General features: G+C 41.5%; 4 protein-coding genes across 4 annotated transcripts; 3 read left to right on the forward strand and 1 right to left on the reverse strand.

The window, feature by feature from the left end:
- Window positions 1-5,457, reverse strand: LOC311502199 (alpha-1A adrenergic receptor-like; the record flags this gene model as incomplete). The annotated part of the gene is made up of 5 exons (XM_084564325.1): window positions 1-315; window positions 393-514; window positions 3,212-3,605; window positions 4,249-4,500; window positions 5,182-5,457. The coding sequence occupies 5 exons, from the start codon at window positions 5,455-5,457 to the stop codon at window positions 1-3; spliced, it is 1,359 nt and encodes a 452-aa protein (XP_084420451.1).
- An 8,636-nt stretch (window positions 5,458-14,093) lies between these two features.
- LOC311502556 (histone H4) lies at window positions 14,094-14,450 on the forward strand (the record flags this gene model as incomplete). Its single annotated transcript, XM_084564829.1, has 1 exon — window positions 14,094-14,450. One exon carries the CDS (start codon window positions 14,094-14,096, stop codon window positions 14,403-14,405), a length of 312 nt encoding a protein of 103 aa, XP_084420955.1. The 3' UTR covers window positions 14,406-14,450.
- Window positions 14,451-16,286: 1,836 nt separating this feature from the next.
- LOC311502555 (histone H2A-like) lies at window positions 16,287-16,850 on the forward strand (the record flags this gene model as incomplete). The annotated part of the gene is made up of 1 exon (XM_084564828.1): window positions 16,287-16,850. Exon 1 carries the CDS (start codon window positions 16,467-16,469, stop codon window positions 16,848-16,850), a length of 384 nt encoding a protein of 127 aa, XP_084420954.1. The 5' UTR covers window positions 16,287-16,466.
- Window positions 16,851-20,636: 3,786 nt separating this feature from the next.
- On the forward strand, window positions 20,637-21,328 carry LOC311502552 (histone H1-like). Its single transcript, XM_084564825.1, has one exon. The coding sequence runs from the start codon at window positions 20,682-20,684 to the stop codon at window positions 21,288-21,290; it is 609 nt and encodes a 202-aa protein (XP_084420951.1). The 5' UTR covers window positions 20,637-20,681; the 3' UTR covers window positions 21,291-21,328.
- Window positions 21,329-23,245: the final 1,917 nt, after the last annotated feature.

Genomic DNA, 23,245 nt, shown 5'->3' on the forward strand with positions numbered 1-23,245 from the left:
TCAGACGACAACGCTTCCACCGCCCCCCTCTGCTTTTCTGCTCCCAGAATCCTTAGTGAGCGGGGACGGGCTCAGTCGTCCCCTCGCCCCTGATCCGGGGAGGAGTTCCCGGTCGGGGGAGGGGGTGGCGGAGGAGGACCAGGGCGGGTGGCTGACCCTGGAGGCGATGCAGCGGGGGCTGGGGCTGTCGGAGGACAGCGTCTGTTGGCTGGAGCTCAGGAAGGAGGAGGAGCTCTGGTGGCAGCGATAGTTGTAGCACGCCTGCCAGCCCTGACGCTTCTTCCTCCAGCGACAACGCAGGATCCTTAGGAAGGCCTGGAGCCAGGACAGGATGTTATTGATAAGTTAATGACCAGTTATTGATCAGTTATTAGTCAGTTATTGATGGTTACCTGTTTGAATTCGCGGCTGTAGCAGGGATAGATGATGGGGTTGAGGCAGCTGTTGAAGTATCCCAACCAGAAGATGACTTTGAAAAAGGTTTCAGGGGGACGAAGGCTGCTGTTGAACGAGCCTGGAGGACAATATTCAATCAATCAATCAAACAAACAAATAAATAAACAGATAAACATGTGTCGTGCATCATCTCTGGTTCAACTGATCCAAGCTATTAACAGCGAGCTCTTATTTGAAATACAGGAAGCATACAGGAAGTAGAATACTGATATGCTAAACGTATAACAGATACGAACAAATGTCTCAGAGTCAGGAGTTCAGTTCAGTTCAAGTCTCAGAGGTGTTGACCTGCAGCTGATCTCCAGCATGTCGGAGGATTTCTGAGGATTTCTTTCTGATGTTCTTCAGGTAAAGCCTCCTGATCAGGTGGATTATTTCTCCCTCAGCATGGACATGTAAGGCTATCCTTTGCCCCAGGCTGCTGCCTCTGACTATATATGAAGACTCTGACGTCCACATGAGATCAACATGTGACACATGCCCACGATGCCTCACAGTCCCATTAAAAAACCTCGTATCTCCAAGTTTGGAGTTCCTCGGTCCAAACACAGGAAGAAGCTATTTTGGTTAGAGTTTAATAGAGTTCTTTAAATCTGTTCCCAGATGACTCTTACACGACTCTCTATCTGCGGCTCTGAGCCTGGACGTTTACACGCTGCTCTTCTTCTGTGGTGTTCCCGTCTAATGCAACTGTAAAGTGATTCTGCACGTTCAACTATCACTAATGATTAAAACATCACATGACTATTTCTAATAGTTCTGCAGGATGCCATTATTCTATTACCAGTAGTTCTTCCATTCAGAGTTTAATTGTTTTTTCGTTTCACTGCTTCATGCTTCTACTTCTATTGTTTTCCAGCTAAGTCAACTCCTGACACTCATAACCAGTTTCCAGATAAAAGTTTCCACTTTATTTAGATAGCTTCCTTTTAACACCTCTAATTACTTCATCACGTTCTGTTTTCATGACCTCGGTTCCTCTGCAGTTTGTTGAACAGCATTAACACTGTGGAAAGCAAGCAGAATCTGAAGTGTGGTGGTAGTAAATAATTGTATCCAGCAGCAATACACCCTGTAGATACAAAACTGAAAAAAAAGACAAAGAAGAAACAATGGAGCGGGAATGGGTAAAGAAACTTTTGAAGGTCAAATTGATCTTCAGCGTTCTGTCAGAGTATTCTCTACTAGAACTAAGTTCTCTACATTTAATGAGAACTGAGTTCTTTCTGAGCAGCTGAGATTGTTGTTTTGTTGCTGTTGTTGTTGTGTCATTTTGTAGGTTTTTTTTGTATATAGCATTAGCCAGTTAGCATGCTACAACTGACACTAAACGATCAGCTGGAACTGAAGCTGTAGGAGGAGTCCACTTAAACAGAAAGTCTCAGAACGTTTATCGACACAAAGAATTTTAGATTTGACTCAAGAGTTGGACTCTGGAGGACGTTGAGTCTATAACTGAAACAGAAGCATACTTGAAATACATTCTAGGATACCTGGCCGTACCAAGTCCACACAATTTACCTTTTTTTTTTTTTTTTTTTCTAAGTGTCTATCGGCCAAGTATACTTGTGTATACAAGGAATTTGGTCTCTGCATTTATCCCATCCGTGAATTAGTGAACACAAAGCACACAGTGAGGTGAAGCACACACTAACCCGGAGCAGTGAGCTGCCATGCTACAGCGGCGCTCGGGGAGCAGTGAGGGGTTAGGTGCCTTGCTCAAGGGCACTTCAGCCGCTTTCTACCGGTCGGGGGTTCGAACCGGCAACCCTCCGGTCACAAGCCCAAAGCGCTAACCAGTAGGCCACGGCTGCCCCTTCTGATGTGTCCTCAATAAAAGGGGCAGAGCCAGAACACGTCCTGGTATTCTTTGAGCTGGAACAGAACTTGGACTGAGACTGATGATGATTATAAGAACAGACGCAGAACTCCTCAAACACATCATCTGAACCATGACTTTATTTACGTCTGTGTACTGAGAGATGCTCTCATTCATGGAGGAAATGTCCACTCAGAGACAATGTCCTCAACTAATGGCTGAATAGCTCAGTAGAAATGAATACTCAGATCTGCTCCATGAAGGTAAACAAGCGTCTGATCTGCCGTTGCAGTTCAGTATCAGCCTGTTGTGGGAACTTCTCATCATCACAGAAGATAAAGAAAGTTTAACTTCCTGTCCTGGTCTGTGAGAAACTTCAGTTCATGTACTCAGGCATGAAGACATCTCCAAAGGATTAATGAAAATACTAATAACTAAATCAGAGAACAACAAGGTCTTCATTGTCACTGCGACAATGCAGCGTCAGACTGGTGTTCACACTGAACCAGAACTGGTCGTCTGTCCGTCATTTAACTGATCCAGGATCTGCTGATCGGGTTAGATTGAGTCAGTGATCAGAGGTGATTATATGATTCGATACTGATGATCAGTCGCCATCAACACACCCACTCCTACATTCATATATTCACAACGAGTTCATGAAAATTATCCTGAAGGAGAGAATCAAACTGTAACAGCAGATGGAACAATATCATAGTTCACGTGTCTACATTAACATCATGTGACGTTAATAATCTTCGACCAGATGTCGTCAACCTGCAGTTACCGAGCGAACACCTGGAGGATTGTTCTCGTTAATGTCAGCTGTTGGTGTTGTGATGTGTCAATGGTGTCATGGCGTGCCATGGAGTTGTGGCATGTTGTGGTGTGTAGTGGCGTGTCATGGCTTGTTGTGGTGTCGTGCGGTGAACGTACCGATAGGCAGAGCCAGGAAGAAGGGCAGCCAGCAGAGGATGAACATACCGACCACCACACCCAACGTCTTGGCCGCCTTCTTCTCTCTGGAGAACTTGAGCAGTTTGACAGCAAGCGCACTGCGTGGTGCAGAGGCTCCGCCTCCTGTGGCATTGGAGGCGGGTCCCAGCTCGTGGACTTGCTGGTTCCTGCAGTGGATCCTCAGCGTGAGCTCATTGGAGTCCTGCTGCCGCTCCCTCATCACACCGGCCTCAAGGTTCCTGGTGGTGCGCTTGGCCACGACGTAGACTCGGCAGTACATGGCCAGAATGACGACCAGAGGGATGTAGAAGGAGCCCAGCGACGAGAAGAGGGCATAGAAGGGTTCCTCGGTGATCAGACACACTGTGTCATCCTGAAGGAGGACACACAAACAACCATCAGGGCGTCCCTCAAAGACATGGAGGATGTTTGGACACATCTCAGAGTTGAAACAGTGAGTCCTTGATTTGATTTACTGATGTCTATGGATGTTCCGATAAACCTTTTTTGCCTTCTTTTGCTTATTTGGCAAGGATAGAGGAGTCACTGACGTTTTATCTTATCAAACAGAAGACGAGCTAGCTCCATCCATACACTAGACATATATATATAAGGGTTATCTAGGCAACCAGGGCCTGCAACGTCCACTAGAGACCAAGTGTCAGCTACAAAGACATGACCGACCAGAGGTTTAAAGAAATTAGATATTTCTGTCCTTTTTTTCTAGCCTTGCGATGGACTGGCGACCTGTCTTGGGTGTACCCCCGCCTCTCGCCCGATGACAGCTGGGATAGGCTCCAGCAGACCCCCGCGACACTTAACAGGACTAAGCGGGTATAGAAGAAGATGATGTCCTTTTTTCTCTTTTCATGACGTCTCTTCTTCTGCAGCGCCACCTGGTGTCCATAAAATTATCCTCACCATTCCTACTCTTTGCTTCTGGTCATGTGATCTGCCATCGTCATGCTCACAGTCAATCACACGCCTGGCACAGTGATGCATGCTGGGTATTTTACCTGTGAGGGCGGCTGCTTCCAGCCCAGCAGTGGCCCAATGGAGATGACGATGGAGAGGATCCAGACGCCCAGCATGGCGAGAAGTGCCCGCCGTTCGGTGACGATGGCGGGGTACTGCAGCGGGTAGCGGACGCCGATGTAGCGGTCGATGGAGATGACGCACAGAGACATGATGGACGCCGTGCAGCACAGGACGTCCACTGCCGCCCAGATGTCGCAAAAGATCCGACCAAACACCCAGTAGTCCAGGACCTGTGGAGACAGGAAGCAGCTGAGATCACTTCCTGTTCACCTGAACTGATCATTACTGTTGTTAATTAATGATTTAGACTAGAAGAGATCAATTAAAGATTTCTGGTCCAGTTTCACTAAATTATAAAAACTGACTGTCACAGGTGTGAAAGTGAAAGACCCAAACACAGACAAGTAGAACTATCTGACAGACACAGGGAGAGGTAGCATTACAAAATAAATCAGTAAACAAGAAAAAATCAAACTCAAATGAAGACAGACTCCTGAAAATTACTAAAGATTATAATTATATGCTTTGATTCAAATGCTTTTTCTTTCTTTCTTTACATCTTTCATTATTTCTATATTTATTTCTCATTTCTTTTTTCTATAGTTTCTTTTTATTGGTCTTTTCTTTTTCTTTCTTTATATTTTCCTTCTTTCTTTTCTTTCTACCTTCTTTCTTTTTCTTTTCTCTCTTTTTGTCTATATTTATTTATTTTATTTCTTTCATGATTTCTTTTTCTTCTTTTATTGATTTTCTTTCTTTTCTTTATTCAGTTTTCCCTAGTTTTCTGACATTTTCTTTTGACGATATTTGTTCATTAAACCTCATATAACTTATCCATAATTATTAACTATCTGCAAACTAACCGATCACAAGCTGATCGATAACTGACCGATCACTAATCGGACACCGACCTCCAGGGTGGCGGACACCGGCAGCACTGTGGTGCTGAGCAGCAGGTCGGCCATGGCCAGGTTGATGATGAAGTAGTTGGTCGGGACCCGCAGGTGTCGGTTACAAACCACCGCCAGGATCACGAGGATGTTCCCCACGATGGCGAACGAGATGAAGGAGCCCAGAACCAGACCCACCGGCACCGCCCGGCCCAGGTCCAGCGGGGCGGAGTGGGCGGAGGAGGAGTTGGAGTCCGGCTGGAGGTCCACGGAGGAGCCATTAATCCACAGAGTCATTGTGGGAAGAGCTGATCGATGAGCTGAGTGATAGGAGCTCTCTAGTTCTTCTGGTGAGGATGATGAGGCTCCTCTTCATCTAAACTCCCGCCTCTGGACTCGAAGAGGGTTACGCGCGGGGCAGCAGCAGCAGGTGGAGACTCGGGTACACTCGGCTCTGCTCGGCTCCGTTCGGTTCGGTTCGGGGTCCGCGGACAGTGTGGCAGGCTCCTGCCGGCCGTTGGAGCTCCTCCTCGGTCCGAGACCGCGTCTCTGTCCTTTTATGGTCCAAGGGTTTAATGTGGGAAAGTTCCGACGGTGAAGTGCTGCTTCTTTCTCTCACGGTGGTCGACAGACCCCTCCGCCCACCCGTCTCCCTCCCTCCCTCTCTCTGCTGTGAACACATGAATAATGAATTCATATAAATAAAAAAAGGATTTTTTTTTCTCTACACCATCCTGAAACTGGATGGTGTAGAAAGAAAAACAGGAGAAAAAAATATCACCACCTGTCATCATATTCATAAATGAATAACACTTAGGTGACGTGAAGATAAAATCCTTTTTATTCAGATCTGAAAATTTACATTTATTTGCACTTAATATGATTGGAAACTGAACCCACCATCAACCCCGACCTCCTCACTGACTCTGACAGAGGTCATAATATACTCGAACATGATAAAAGTTTATCTCAGTAAACAAAAAGTCAAAGCTGACTGTGACTTTCCTGTGTCTGGGATCAAAATGTTGCACTTGAACGCACCGCGAAGACTACAGCCAACTACCAGCTGGTACAGAAATAACTGTTCATACCAGCAGGTGACAGTAGTCTTTATTCGTCATTCAAAAGGGGAAACCAGAAGAGTTACTGTTAGCTGGGAAGCTAGGAGAAGCTTATGTTAGCTGGAAGGCTAAGAAGGTAGGAAGAGCTACTATTAGGTAGGAGGTTTTGAAGCCAATGAGAGCTACTATTAGCTGGGAAGCTTGGAAACAAGGAGGAACTGCTATTAGCTGGAAGGGTTGGAAGCTAAAAGGAGCTAAAAAGTGTTGTACAGAGTTGGCCTCTGGTCTACACTTTATTCATTTTAGATCATCATGTTGTTGTGGAATTATATATCATTTACTTCAATCACTTCCTGTTTACCTCTTGTTCTCTGAGCTGATCAGCCAGTCAGAGCGAACAATCTCATGCTGAATCAGCTAAAAAAGCTGCCGACAGACGTTTGCCGTTACAACATGTACAAAAAAGTATGCTGTTCAAGTGGAGACAAGTTAGCACCTAGAAGCCCAGAAGCTAACATGCTAACGAGTGTCCAACCGAATGTAGGCAGCTTAAAGTGATAAGGATGAGGATGTTGAATATCAGCATTTCCTCAGATACATTATTAAATTAAAACTCTAATATTTTAACTTCCATCTACTTCCAATGTTTCTGAATTCTTCAGCTAACATGACAATCTCAGAGATCGTAGGAATCCTTTTGTTGGTCAGACAGGATGAAGTCCTTCATTTAATAAATCAGTATGGAGAAGTGAAGCAGTTTGACTGGACAGTGGTTAAATTTAAATCTCCACACACTCAGAGGAACGAATGGACTTCAGATAATCTGGAAAGTGTGTGTGATGTAAGGTCGACCAGTTTCATGAGCTATAACTGGACCACGGTCTATTTCCAGGTCCAGGAGAAATGCTGGACAACAACAATAAGCTCTGGATGAGGTGCTGCGTGTGGACACGGAAGCGGCCAATCAGAGCACAGAGCTGATGGTGGGTGGAGACAGGTCAGCTGAATGTGTTCAGGAATAAATCAGGACTTCAAATAAATCATCTCAGACCAGAGCTGTGATGATTTACTGTATGTATAGAGATAGTTTGCTCGCTTCTGTTTGTTGTTGGCTAACTACTGGTTGTCTGGTTTCAGGTGAACGTCACAGAAGTTAATTTAAAGAACAACATGAGTTAAAGTTTGACCACAAAATCTAAAGTATTTAACGTAGATCTCCAGCTTCACTCTCAGGCTGAAGATAAAGTGACAGGATGAGTTCTCGTGGTCCTCAGTCTGGGTCCAGCTTGTGTTTTAAATCCTGTTCAGACTCATTTCATTGTGAAGGTCAGGGTCAGGGTCTAGAGTGGAACGTTCTCACAAAGATGGAAAAAGGAGTGTGCTTGTGGACGTCCACCTGCAGCTGAAGGGCGAGCAGCGTTCACTTCCTGTCGTTTATCAAACAGCTGATTCATCTTTTAATCCAGGAGTCTGTACCATGATTATCTGAGTTTATGGAGATTCTGTGTCCAACGGCAATGGCTTCTTCCCATGACCCGCTAAGATGTGTGTCCTGGAAACGTCACGCATAAAAACACACAAAAAACAAAGAAACACACAACATCACACATCTCTGACACATCACAACTCAGAACACACACAAATACACAGAAAGACTATAGAAATACACAAACACAGACACAGAAAAGCATGCAAAAACATCTCTGACATGGCAAAAACATCCAAATACACACTAAAAACACAGAAATTGACAAAAAAATAAAACATAAAACTCATAAAATGCTCACAATCTCACATAAATGTACACAAAAAACATATCTGACATGTCAAAAACATAAAACAAAAATACCTCGATGCACATAGACCAAACAGAAACACATGAAACTCATAAAACATGCGAGAAACATATAACAAACAAACAAACAAACAAACAAAACCACATAAAAACTAACAAGGACACAACAACACACCTCTAATATGTGAGGACATGTTTGTCTTGTTCGCTCAGGCTGTGAACGTTTCTTCTTTAAAGTGAATATTTCCAGATATGATGAACTCATGTTTATTCAATTATTGAACTGGTCTGAATGAGAGCGCTTCAGACACAACCAGGCAGTGATTGACAGGTCATGTGACAGCTGGTATTTACAGCTGCATGCCTCTCTCACGGTTCTCACTCTGTAAAATAATATTGAACTAGTTTCTGTCCTGATTTGATTATGAAACATGAGGTCACTGAAGGTTCAATTAAATCTGCTAAACTTAATAAAGTAAATAAAGTTAATAAACTGTGGCTCATCGTTGTTGACTTTCCTTGAACCGAAGCTGAGAGTCTGGAAACGTTTGAGACATTCTGAGATTGGCCATGTTTTTTTTTTTTTTTGTTTTGTTTTGTTTTTTTCGGAAACTCTTCTTCTGTCGATGTGTGGACTTGTCATTCCAGAGGATTCAACCAATAATCAATAATAATCTGAAAAGGTTAAGACTGTTTTAATTTCTCTTTGCTGGCAGGTCTTGCCGAGCTGCTCCGAAAATATTTAAAAGTCTCTTCTCAGGTTTCTATTTTTCTGAAATGTCCCTCTGGGAAAACTCTGGTGGCTGTCCGAGCCCCGAGCGTCTTGTCGTTCATTCCCTGGGGAGCGTTTGATTGTGTTTGTGGCGTCGTCCGGAAGCTTTGCTCAGAGCTAAATTATTCCTGTAGATGAAAACCAGGACGTGGAGTCACAATGAGCTGATTCTTCTCTGAGATGCTGCCTCGCTGTGATAATCTCTGACCCGCACACACTACAGGATGTTACTTTAATGATCCTGACAGATCAGGGTCAGTGAATGCATCACCCAAACAAAACTAAAAAAACACTGAGAAGAGATGACTGACAATCAGCTGATTGTAGTGAAGAAGAAGGAGAGGGAAAACAAAAAGGAAGAGGAGGAGGAAAATAAAAAGGAGGAGGAGGAGAAGCAGTATAGAAGATGAAGAAGAGAGAAGAAGAAAACCTAACTTTGAATTTAAAATTAAAAGAAATTCTGTGACAGTTAACTTAATTTACAACTTGCATGAAATGCATCACAACGATAAGAAATAGAGACAAATGTAGGGAGACATGATATTAATAGTATTTTATATTTTATATTGAGACTGAATCGGACTCAGCTTCTAATTATTTTCAGTAAATATTTATTTAATGTTTCTGTGACTTTCTATTTAAATACATGATTAGAAATAATAAGTAAGAAAAGTGGCTTATTTTTCTGAGTCAAAAAGAAAATGTTTTACTATTTCAAAAATAAAAGTTAAACTATGAAGTCAGCTTCTTTTTATCTGTATAGATAAAAAGGATGTCAAAAGGAGACAAAATAAATGATTTGAATTCTTATGATTGAATGTCTCTGAGGCTAAGTCTAAAGAAGACCCAACCAGAGCTCTCAGAGGACGACTGACTGATGATTTATTGACCAGCAGCAGGAGCTGGGCTCCATAGAAGGAGCAGAGGATCAGTTTAGTTCATAGTCGCTGCTTTTAAAGCTGCTGCTTGATATCTTTGAGGAAACGGTCTGAGCTGCAGAATGTGAGGAATGAACGATAAAACGTCAGCAGCCTCCTCCTCCTCCTCCTCAGCTTGTCCATTTAAGACTCACATTCCTGGAATCACAACTTTATTAGAAAACTTCAGACTCACACACACTCATGTTCCTCTCATTTCATCAATACACACTGAAGATCTGACTGATCAATAATAATAATAATAATAATAATAATAATAGTGATGATGGAGACGCTGACTCCTGATGAAGTGAAACTAAACTGACGGACAGTTAATCAGTCACAAAGAGTCTGAACTCAAACTCCTCTGCTCCATCTGGAGCTGAGAGATGGGCAAGAGCAGCAGATGAAGAGGAGGAAGAAAGGGAGAAGAAGAGGAGGGAAAGGAGGGTGAGGAGAAAGAAGAGGAGGTGAGGAGATGTGGAGGAGGAGGAAGGAAATGAGGAGGGAGAGGAGGAGGGAGATAAGGAAGAGGAGGTGAGGAAGAGGAGGAAGAGGAGGAAGAGGAGGAGGGAGAGGAAAAATAGGAAGAGGAAGAGGAGGACGAGGAAGAGGAGGAGGGAGATAAGGAAGAGGGACACGAGGGGAGAGGTGGAAGAGGTGTTGTTTAATGTCCAAACATGACGCCTCTCATTTAAACCTGTCCACTAAACATCGTCCCAATAGTCTTCTAGCTTGTTTACATGATGTTGATCAAACTTCAGAAAGGTCCTTTGTCCATACCATCATATACTTCCACAAACATGCTGTGAAGATCATACTGAGACAAATCCCTGATTTATTTAAACTGAGCCAGGAACTGAATGACACCTGAGTCTCTGATGGAAACCCTTGTGAACAGATGGACTCTGATTTGACCTTGAAATTAACTTGGTGCACCTCGCTGATATGTAATATTGGCTCACTTTCCTGTATAAACAAATACACAAGGATAATATTTCTGTTTTATGTGTTTGACTGGGTTCTCTTAGTCTACTTTCAGGATGTTCTGAGTCATTTATATGAAGAAATGTGAAGAAATGAGCAGCTGATGAATCCAGATTGTGGCGTTATGTAACTGACTCAGTGGTGGAGGCAAGGATGTTGATGGTGAGTAGCAGGACAGGATGAACAGGTGGAGGGCGATGACGATGAAGGTGGTGATGAAGACGAGGTCCAGTTGGAGTCTGATGGATAAATCTGTCTGAACATTTGAAAAAATTCTGTTTTTAATCTTGAAGTCAGTGGCCATGTTTGTTTCATTCTATAGTATGAGGCAAATTTAAAAAGATTCCTTTAACTTCCTCACGAGATTTATAATCATAGAAATTAAATTAAAATACTCTAGTGTTTGTAGTAAATATGTCAGGAGGAAGTCTGAATGGATGCATGGGTAAAGACTGCTACCTGCTAATTACAGGTTTGCTGTAACAAGACACTAGCCAAAATTAAGGCAGATGGTAAGTAACACTGAGGACACTGCTTAACGTGCTTAACAGAATGCTGAAACTGAATACTAAAACAACAGGATTCTAATGAGCAGATTGATAACCATAAGGATGCAAATCAACTGGATACTAATAAATAAGTTGCTTACCAACGGCTAGCCAACCAACATGATGCTAACGAACAAGATGCTACCAAGCAGGATGCTAGCTAAAATTAATTAGCGAAAATGATGCAACCCAACAGGTTGCTAGACCAAAGGATGCAAATCAACGGCTTGCTAGCCAACAGGACGGTACTCAACAGGATGTTAGTCAACAGTATGCTAGTAAAGATCCTAACATGCAAATAAAGCGTCGTCTTTTGTGGTTTAATGTGAGCAGCAGGACAGAAACTGAGAAATAAGAGAAATGAAAGTGAAGGTAGTCTGCTCAGATTTTCTAAAATCCTGTCACCTGAATGCATTGTCCTCTGCTCTGAAGGCCACTTGAGTTTTTCCATTTGAGTCTCTCAGAGGTGGAACAGACGAATGAACCGACTCGTAAAGTCCACATCAAAGACCTGAAACAGGATCAGAGCTCTCAGTGCGTCGGGCGTTCATTCATCCTTAAAACTGAAATGTAAATGATTTCCACTGAGGCAGACCCACGAATAAATACTGGAGATAAATATAGGACAATTTATAAAACATGATTTATATCAGCTCTTTCCGGCTTCCTTCTTCTTCTTCTTCTTCACAAACTTCAGACATATTCTGTATAAGATGTACTTCAAATGTTTTTATGATTGCAAACTATCAGGAGGCTAACCAACAGAATACTAGTGTAAAGGATGCTAATCAACTGTATGCTAATCAACCGTTTGCTAACTTTCTGATCCAAATCATTCACTCATTCATCGATTGAGTGTTTTTCTGCATGGATCAGATCAGTAAATCAGAATCACCTCATGCCTGTTGCCATAGAAACATCTGATTTAAAACCTTCCCAGCTGCAAACTCCATCCACTCCAACTCACACTAGCATCCTGCTAACACCTGACCTTGATCAATCAGCCGTTTCTTGATTTCTGTTTTCTTTGACCAGACTTCGCTCAGATTACTGTAATCAGAGTCACTTCGTCTCTGTGTCTGATTTTCCTGATGTTGAATATGCCTGATTCGAGCAGCAAGTCTGTAGTCAGCTGATGAACTCCTCGTCCTCCTCATCTGTAAATAAACAGCAGCTCAGTTTATTTCTATGAGGAGGTGATTAGAGACCTGTGTTTATTGACAATAGCCGATTAAGATGCTCATTAACAGATGACCTCAGATTAAAGAGTCTCTGCTCTACAGACAAATGGAGCTTCAAGCAGATTTACAAATCTGAATTTAAACTAGTAAAACTTTTATTTTCAGTAAGACTGATGAAAACATAAAAATAAACAAACTGGTGCAGTCTATTTAGTATCCAGGTCCATGGAGAGGAAACTACAAACAGATGCATGATGGGAGCTCCACCTCCTTCTCCCGATGGTGATGCTACAGTTTAATATGTTGTATATAAATATATGAAGTGTTTGTGTTTCCAGTAGGAATCTGATTAAAGAGGAATGTGGCACAAAATCATGTCTGAGAGACGAGAGGCCAAAAACAACCGACCTCTGACCCCTGGCTGTTTTCACTGTATAAGGAAGATGGAGAGGAACAAATCAGCCTCTTCTGTCAGTAATTGAGCCATCAGTCCTCAAACTGACCTTCATCTGACTCTTCATCCAGCTAACCAAGTGACTGACGATCAGCTGTTGGAGCAGGAAGCAGCAGCTGTCTTTATTGTGGATCCTCTGCAGCTAAAATGAAACGTGATGAAGTAAAACAGCAGGTAGTCTTCACATACAAAGCTGCTGAACTGATAAATGTCTCCATCTAGTGGTCAGTGGTGGGTTTGACTCATCTGACACAACCTGTGAAATAAGAGCCGACGAAGTTCAGACTCTTCATGCTTTTATTTTATTGTGAAGTCTGTCCGTGATCCTTATCCTTGTTTATCTTCTTCACTGCTGGTTCAGATTAGGCTCTGCCTCGTTATTATTATCAGATGATATGTGTGACTGTGTTTAAAGGGAAACACATTAATGGGAGTTTTTTATATACAGTAGAATGAATGCAGTTTCATTCACTTCAGTTGTGATGGCTGTGTGAATGTGTATGCGTTCAGTGGAGAGTTTAAAAAGAAAAATAAGTTTTAAAGTTAGTGAAGTTGAGAAAAACATGAAAGAAAGCAAACAATTCCTTAACCGCCCTGGACAATGTAAATAAATCGGCAACAAGTTAAAAAGCCTCGAAGAGGGCAGCACCACATTTGATCACATTCTGTAACCCCTAGTATATACAGTCAATGTGTAACTCTAAGGACTTGTGGTGCTGTTGCAGCGTTTTATCTCATCTGGTCTGAGTAAGTCAAAGAGGAACACTAAACATGTCCAATGATGTCTTAACTTAAATTTGTTTTGGGAGTTTGAAACAAAAATATAATAAAAATGTACTGAAATTATAGGTTGACATCAATGCAGTATGTTTCAGTTTGTTATTTACATTGTGTACATTTAAGTTCATGTGAGGAAACCCACCAGCATCTCAGAAAAAAAGCGGTTCTGTTCTGAGGAATGGGATAAAATTCCTCCAAGCTGTTGTAGACGGCTGGTCAGCAGTTACCAGAAACATTTAGTTGCTATATAGACTCTACAAGAATAATTTAAATTGCTTATGAATTAGAATCAAATGAATGACGAATCAGCTCATCGGGGCAAAGGTTGGGCTCCGCCCAGCTAAACCGGTTCTCTATTACGTCCGCAGTTCATATTTATATTCTGAGTCTCTGTCGCTTACATTCATATTCGGATCTTCGAAATCGTAAACTGTCACGATGAGTGGAAGAGGCAAGGGAGGCAAAGGACTCGGCAAAGGCGGTGCCAAGCGTCACCGTAAGGTTTTGCGTGATAACATCCAGGGCATCACCAAGCCCGCTATTCGCCGTCTGGCTCGCCGTGGTGGTGTGAAGCGCATCTCCGGTCTGATCTACGAGGAAACTCGCGGTGTTCTCAAAGTGTTCTTGGAGAACGTGATCCGGGACGCTGTAACCTACACCGAGCATGCCAAGCGGAAGACCGTGACTGCCATGGATGTGGTGTACGCTCTGAAGAGGCAGGGTCGTACTCTGTACGGTTTCGGAGGTTAAACAGGACCAGACACCTATAAACACAAAGGCTCTTCTAAGAGCCACCCACTACTACTGGAAGAGTTCTGATTTCTGTTATGTGTGTAATTTAATGTGTTGACAGAAGATAAGTCAGCAGCTACCAACAGAAGTAATTTATCAGCTTTTCTAGGGATTTACAATTGTGTATAACAGAGAACCCAGATATTTTGAGGGAGGCACAGGTGTAAAAAAGTTGCCCATGTAGGCTGGCTAAATGGGCTCTGTAAAGTACACATGTGAGTCTGGGATGGACATGGGCCCTATAGACAATATAAGTGGGTATGGGACTGGGAAACACTGTGGGACCCATTTAGTAAATTAATGGTCTAGGCTATTAATTCACTCACAACATAGGCTCCAAGTTTATACGGCAGTATAGTTAACAACAGGAAGAACTCATGCCTGTGTGCAAGACCATGAGAAAGCAGGGATCCACGAGTGAAGCCACGAGCTGCCCGCAAGCAGGAATCCGGTTACGAGTTACGATTACCATTGCTCTCCAGGTACTCTGCCGAGTGAGATTCAGGATCATAACGTAACTCACAGTCTAGAAGAAAACAGACATGCGTGTATGTGATTAATGGTCTAAGTTTTAAACTATGGTCAGTTTTTTTTTGTCTTTTGGCTGTAGGTGGCAACAGAGCATTTGTGTTTACTCACTTGGTAGAGAAAAGTTACCTCTGAGAGAGATTTCCCCCATATATCATTAATATCTTGATGTTCTAGAACAATTCAGTCTATTCTAGCTTCAGTCAAGTAAATGTATTCAACATTAATATTAACACAGACAATAGAATTCACTTTACATTTCTTACACTCTAAGATAAAAACTCCTTTAACAAAACCCCTTTACCAAAAATATTTTTAGAATCAGAGATGACAAAATACATAAAACAATCCGATTTAATTTCAGGGGGGTGACTCCAGGAAGCTGGAAATCACTGTTAAGCCTTCTTGAGGTATCGTGGGCCTAACTTAACGAAACATCGGTGAAGGGAGGTGCCCACTTGAAAACTCCAATGACATGCTGCATACTGCTATTGAGTAGGCCAGGTATCTTGATGTCTTCATGTTGGTTGGTAGCGATATTTCTTTGTTTGGTTAGCTGCTGAGCGGGCCATACAAGCCAGCAGCATTAGGTTAACTTATATTTCACAAGGTTTGAATTATCCTCTGCTGCTCTGTGGGCCCACAAGCCAGCAGCACTTACTTAGTTCATTTAGATTGTAGGTTATGTGTCATATCACATGACTGTAGGTTTGTTAGGGTTTCTCAATTGGAAAGGGCCTCCAAATGTGTTTTGCCTGGGATTTTGGCACAAGGGATTGTAACATCTAATCCTGTGTATTAATGAATGTTAGTACAGTCATTCACAATCATTAATTCCTATGTATCCTTTTCTCTTCTTGTGAAAACATTCTTATGCAATATGTTTATTATTTTTTTCCCCTAATTTACAAATATTCATCAAATACATTTCCTTACATTTCCTGTTGCAGGACGGAAGTGATACAACAGTCAAGAAAATAAAATAAAAAATATAACCCTAAAAAAAAAATTTACATTTACATATTACAGTGATTGAAAAATTAATATTACAGTGAATTCATAGGCGGTTATAAATTCATTTTAGCGGCTTAAATACTAATCCCTGTCATTTATCTGCTTGCATGTGATGTATTATTTCCAATGTTTGTGGAGCACTTTAATTTGTTTGATTCAGGATTAAATATACCCTTTAAATTTGGATACAGAAACAAATACAAGCCAGTATTATAATATAATAACAATTAAGTATGAAGCTGGTACCAGAAGTTTGCTTGTCAATCTGTAACGTTTTATTTTTGAAAATCTTTTCAATGTAAGGCAGACATCTTGTAATAAACAAAGACGCTTTGTCAGAGCTCTCATCTGATTGGACAATGAAGTTAACGCTCACTCTGACCAATCAACGAGCGGTTCAGTTTCTATATAGAGCTAGTGTTCGACAGCAACGGTTCATTCTTTTTTCTAACACAACGAAATCAGAAACTAAGAAAAATGTCTGGACGTGGTAAGACCGGTGGAAAAGCCAGAGCGAAGGCTAAGAGTCGCTCCTCCAGGGCCGGGCTACAGTTCCCCGTCGGCCGTGTCCACAGGCTGCTGAGAAAGGGTAATTATGCTCAGCGTGTCGGTGCCGGAGCTCCTGTTTACCTTGCTGCGGTGCTGGAGTATCTGACCGCTGAAATCCTGGAGCTGGCTGGAAACGCTGCCCGCGACAACAAGAAGACCAGGATCATCCCCCGTCACCTGCAGCTAGCTGTCCGCAACGACGAGGAGCTTAACAAGCTGCTTGGCGGAGTCACTATCGCTCAGGGTGGTGTGCTGCCCAACATCCAGGCGGTGCTGTTGCCCAAGAAGACCGAGAAGGCCGCCAAGAAGTAGACGAGTTCTGAGAGGAATTCAAACAACGGCTCTTTTAAGAGCCACCCACTACTACTGGAAGAGCTCACGTTTCTATTGTTACACGTCTTTTACAATTGGATCACAATAAAAGTTATATATGCTAGAACAGTGGTTTTCAAAGTGGGGGCTGCTATGGGGGCCTCAGACAATTGGAGGGAAGATGAGAAGAAAATTGTAAAAAATAAAAAATATATATTTTATGAATCACTATTATAAAATATAATTAATATATTAAATGTTATTTGCCATGCTCATCTTTCTGATTTGCTGCCAGTCAAAACATTGTTCATGACCTCATAATCTGTGTGGACCTGGCAGTTTGCGCCATTTATCCAGCTGCTTTGCTCCTCAAGCTAGTGTGTAGCTAGCGCAAAATGGACAGATTTTTGACAAGAAAGAGACAGAAGGAACAGACCAACAGCCCTGCTGTGGAGGACATTGCTGCAAAAAAAACTGCCTACTACAGTCAGAAAATATGAGGCAGCATTATGTCAAACAAATGTAATAGTTATTGAATAGTGAATAAAAGTAAGAAAAAAAACATTCTAAAAGTTGAGGATTCTTTACATATTTTGTAGCATTGTCTGTGGGTTTGCAAAGGGGGTCCTCGGCCAGAAGCTAATGCTGTTTGGGGGCCATGGCATGGAAAAGTTTGGGAACCCCTGTGCTAGAACATTTTTAACTACAATACCACATCTTGCCAAGTAGTAAATGGTAAATGCTAACTACATACAACCAAATCTCACATTAGTCCTGTATACTTAAACCACATCAATTAATGACCTGCTTCAAATAATTTGATAATTTGTAATGATTCAGTTTCTTCAAATCTTCTGTCTGCACACATTAATATGTACTAATTACTTTCTGTTGTCTGGGTCAGTAATCAACACTTGTTTGAGGCTTTAATTGACAAATGTGTGGACATTTATAGTAAAAAAACAAACAAAAAAAGATGTAATTCTCTGTCTGTAAATCTGTGCTGTAATCAGAATTTTGCATCCTTGTGGTCAAACCTCAACTAAAGAAACAATATTTTTTTCTACTGTGGTACTACTTGGACTCAGGCAGTTTTTGTTTCACATGTTACTGAGGAAACAGGAGGAATTCTCCCAGTCATGAAGAGGATCCTCTGTTCTGCAGATGTTCGGTTCTGTCAGGTATTTGCACTCCAACCATGGCATCAGCGGTGACATTGTGACTTCTTCCGGACTCTGTGAAAGTGGTATCTAAATGACACCACAGTTTGTTTCCTGAGAAGCAAAATTAGATAATATAAATCAGGAATTATCTCAAAAATTTACTTTCAACCAAAGCAAAATACTGACCAGCATCCATATTTTTAAGTAGAATGTATGTAGTGTAACATTTGTGAATACATACAATATACTAAAATATATCTGTATATCTATATAGATATGTATATGTATGAAACTATACAAGATATATAAATACTGTCTATCTTTATTATAATTCTTTCTTCTGTATGGATAAGCATTTATACATGTAGATAAAAAGCACAAATCAACTATACTTAAAAGGAGAAGCTTCAACACTAGAATTAATGCAGTCATCTGGAGGCGTCTTAAAGCAGCTCCAGGGACAGAATAGTTTAAAAGCCTCTCATCACTAATGAACAGACATCACTTATTCACGTGATCATTTCTAATAGTGGTTGAATGAATGAGTTAAACTCCTATTCCGCTTATCAGCCCTGTTGAGCATGTCGTCTTTAATGTGACAGGATGGGTGTCAGCTCCTCCACTGTCTCCTGGATTACTGATTGCTTGTCTGACAGGCCCCAGTTTACACAACTGGGGGGGCTCCCTGTCCGATACTGTTGTCAGTAATGTGGGGGCACCACAGGTTACCGTCCTGTCTCCATTTCTGTTCACTCTTTACACCTCGGATTTCCAGTACAGCTCTGGGTCCTGCCACCTGCCGAAGTTCTCTGATGACTCTGCAGTGGTTGGGTGTATTAGAGATGGACAGGAGGAGGAGTATAGGACACTGATCGAAGACTTTGTGGAGTGGTCCCAGGCAAACTACCGACTCATGAATGTGGTTGTCATTGACTTCAGGAGGAAGAGGACAGAAGTTGAGCCCATCACCATCCAGGGCCTGGAGGTGGAAGAAGTGGACCACTATAAGTACCTGGGAGTCCACATGAACAGCAGACTGGACTGGAGGGACAGCGATGCTGTGTACAAGAGGAGCCTGAGTAGACTCTACTACCTGGGGAAACTAAGGTCTTTCAATGTATGCAGCAAGTTGCTGGAGATTTTCTACCAGTCTGTTGTTGCGAGTGCCCTGTACACCGCTTGCCCTGATGACAGATATTTCTTTTTTTCTATTTTTCTTTTTAATTCAGGGATGCCTGATTTATCTCTTCCATTTCTCCTTATTTTCCAGTCTAGATGGAAAACATCTAATCTGTTCTGTCTCTGCGACAGTGAGATGTTATTGATCTCTGAGACTTTCGACCTCTAGCAGAACTTGCTGTTTAATACGAATGACTTAATACGAAAAACAAAAAACACAGGGAGCAGAACAGACGCACAAATGCTGCTTCAAAATTTTTTATATCTACCTCTCTTCTGAGATCTTCTACTGCCATGAACTCATCATTGCTGATTGACAGCATCACTGTTTAATGAAAAGCAAAAAACAAATAACATAAATATGTAGAAATGTAATGTTTATGGGGAGGATTTTACATTATTTCTATTTTCCAAAATATTTTCTTATTGAATAAGACTGTGGGATACGTGCTTCTGGTTATAATAGCTGTTTTAATTGTGTTTTATTGTCTTTATTTTATGTGCAAATGCCTATGTCTCTGTTAGGAAATGTGTAATGTTGATTTGAAATGTACAATGGCGATAAAGATGTATTATTAGTTATTTAATATTTCTGTGCTTTCAAAAATAATTGTGAGTTCTGATCCTAAATGTGCTCACTATGGATTAATAAAAGATTATCACATGTTATGAGTATCTCACAACAGAAGCAGCTGATTTTAATTTGAAACAACAATTTCATCAAAAGAAAAGAAACTAATGTATGTTTATGTACTGATGCTGATTGATAAGGTATGAATACTTTTGCTCCTGCTGCTCCACAGCATCCAACGCAGAAGTGATTAGACAAACACAGAACATGCAATAAACATCTCTCTCTGTGATTTCTTGATAGAGATCGATGCATCTGATTGTAATGATCACTGAGTTACTGAGTGTTTCCAGCATCGTTTAGTGGAGAAGGGAAGTCTGTTCCAGCGGTTCCAGTGACACATCCGCCCGGAGCAGCGGTAGTATCCGTGTGTTTACTTCCTCTGAAAAGTGGGTCAATTCAAAGGCAGTACAACCCAGCAGAACCGCTGTTGGACTCAGGTTCCGTCCCCAGATGTCTCTGCTAACAGCAGCATATCGGATCCACTGAATCTGAACCGTTTTGACACGTTTTTGAAGACGAAACGTGGAGAAAAGTCGCTGCGAGATGCACAAAGTCACCGTGAATCCGAGAGGTTTGAAGCCTGCTGGGATTCACTGGATGGGTCCAGGAAGACCAACATGAGCTCGATGTGGAGCGACACGGGTGTTCTCCTCGCTCTGGCATATCTTGTGAGTGTAAATTTTAGTTTTATGTGTTTTTTGTGTCCGAGAAGTGGAAGAGAAAACACAAGTGTGGCCGCAGGAGAGGCAGCAGCAGAGCGTCGCTATGTGTTGTTTCTCCACGGTTCTCATGGCCGTTATAAGTCCCTCCTCCTGCCTCAGCTCGGACACGTTCAGACGAACACTGACACTCAACATGGCAGAAGAAGCTCCAGCAGTTGCTCCCGCTAAAGCTCCGGCTAAAGCCCCGAAGAAGAAGAGCGCTCCCAAGGCAAAGAAAGATGGACCCAGCCTCCCCAAGCTTATCGTGGCCGCTGTGGCCGAATCCAAGGAGCGCAAGGGAATGTCTCTGGCGGCTCTGAAGAAGGTGCTGGCCGGGAAAGGCGTCGATGTGACCAAGGCGAACAAGCGTATTAACACCGCTGTCACAAAGATGGTCACCAAGGGAACCCTTGCACAGACTAAAGGCACCGGTGCCTCCGGTTCTTTCAAGCTCGCCAAGAAGGAGCCCAAACCCGCGGTTAAGAAGGTGGTGAAGAAGAAGGCAGCCACCAAAGTTAAGAAGCCCGCTGCCGTCAAGAAGACCGCTGCCGTAAAGAAAGCGGCAGTAAAGAAGACTCCCGTCAAGAAGTCGCCCAAGAAGAAGGCAGCGGCAAAGAAACCCGCCGCCAAGAAGGTGGTGAAGAAGAGCCCCAAGAAGGCCGCCGTTAAGAAGCCAAAGGCGGCCAAGAAGACTCCAGTCAAGAAAGCCCCAGTAAAGAAGACTGCAGCTAAGAAGACTGCAGCCAAGAAGGCCAAGAAGTAAAGCTCTCTAGCAAACCATCAATCAAACAAAGGCTCTTTTAAGAGCCACCACATCCTCCGATAAAGAGCTCTCTGCCTCACACATGTTACAGATAAACCAGTTAGACGTTCAGTAGTATTACAGACAGTTAAGTAAAACATTGAGAATACTGGAAGTAGAAATGTGTGCAGCCAAAATGTAAAAATATAGAGGGAAGTCTATGAATGAAACTAAAAGATTGTTGCTTAATATCTATAGTTTGTATTAAATCCAAATCTAACCTTATTACTTAAATATTTGGGTTTAATGCTGTACAGCAGCCTGACAACATATCTAAGAGTTAATGTACATTATATTTATCTTACATTTAAATATATTTTGGTTAAATAATTATAAGACTAATGGATTCAAATAATGCATCTGTGTTAATTAATACTTACCTCAATGAACAATACATACAGTAGTTTGTCCTCTATATTGTTTATTGTTAGATTTTCCAGACTTATGTGTATGTGTCTTGTACTCACCACCACAACAAGTTCCTCATATGTGTGTGGCAACTTCTACAGCTGCATCAGCATGTGGTACGGCAGCCCACCTACCCCCAACATGGGCTGTTCCCACTCCTACCCTCAGGCCAGAGGTACAGGAGTGTGAAATGTAGGACCTTGACACTGCAGAAGTCCTTCTTCCCCGCTACCATCAGACTCCTCAACAGCTGACTGGAGTCTAGAATCATAGACTAAAATCATGGACTACTTCATGCCATATAACCACTGTTCACTTTTTCAGCTTCTATTTACATTTTCCAGTTCACTGTTTACATTCCCATTTGCGCATTGATATTTATACTAGTTATTTTAAATTTTGTATTATATGTATCTTTTATATTTTATTTATAAGATTTTTTTATATTGTTAGGCATTTGGGTGGATGGCAAAATAAGAATTTCATTGTATAGGGAAACATGTTTCTACATTGTGCACATGACAATAAACTCTTTGAATTTGAAATTGAATTTTTTTTCAATTGAATAAAGGGAATACTGATTCTGGTCAAATAGTACTAAAGGAAAATGATATCTAAGGATAGAAAGATAGATAACAAATATGCTATTTCGGAGATATATAATTTATTACTGTCGATTTCAACTGAGAATTCTAATTATAAATGGAATGGATGGATAGAAGAGATATATTGCAAGAGGACTGGGAATTAGTATGTATGAAATCCCATTTTCAAACAATCAATAAGTGATTAAGATTGTTAGAATATTGGTGACAGATGAGAACGTATATTACTCCTGTTGAGCTAAACAAATATAATAGCAATAGTACAGATTTATGCACAAAATGCATTGAGGTGAAGGGGACGCTGATTCATTGTGTTTGGCAGTGTAGTATGTTTTCTGGGAGGAGGTTAAAAAAAGCAAAGATTCTCACAAAAGAAAAGGAAGAAACGGAAGACTGAATACTAGCTGAAGTAAACCTCACAACAAGATCAACTTGTGTTTAATAATGGACTTTGTTCTATATCTGTGTCTCTATGTGTACTTTGGTTGAGGAAGCAGAAATGTTTTTTGTTTTTTTTTATGCTGCAACATGCATGTGTGAAGAAGCCTGTGTATATTTATGAGAGAACATTAATAAACACATTGTTTGAAAAAAAGAATGCTAGACTTCCAAAATAAAACCTACCACATATTAAAAGTAGCTCTTATCTGTTAAAAGTAGCTTTTTAACATGTGCCAGTGACACTTAAACATCATACAGACGAGATGTAACAGAGGTTTAAATTAAAAGTCTTGTATCATATCACTTCATATTCGATTGTCTTTATTTCACCCAACACCAAGACAGCTTCCTTGTATGTATGAATATACCCAGTAATCCCTTGAACTGGTCATCTAAACATTAAACATCACTGTACATAACATAGAAACGTTTAATTTAAACATAAATGAAAACACATTAAAT

This window comes from Chelon labrosus, assembly GCF_963514085.1.
Source record: "Chelon labrosus genome assembly, chromosome: 17".
In the NCBI taxonomy this organism is placed as follows: domain Eukaryota; kingdom Metazoa; phylum Chordata; class Actinopteri; order Mugiliformes; family Mugilidae; genus Chelon; species Chelon labrosus.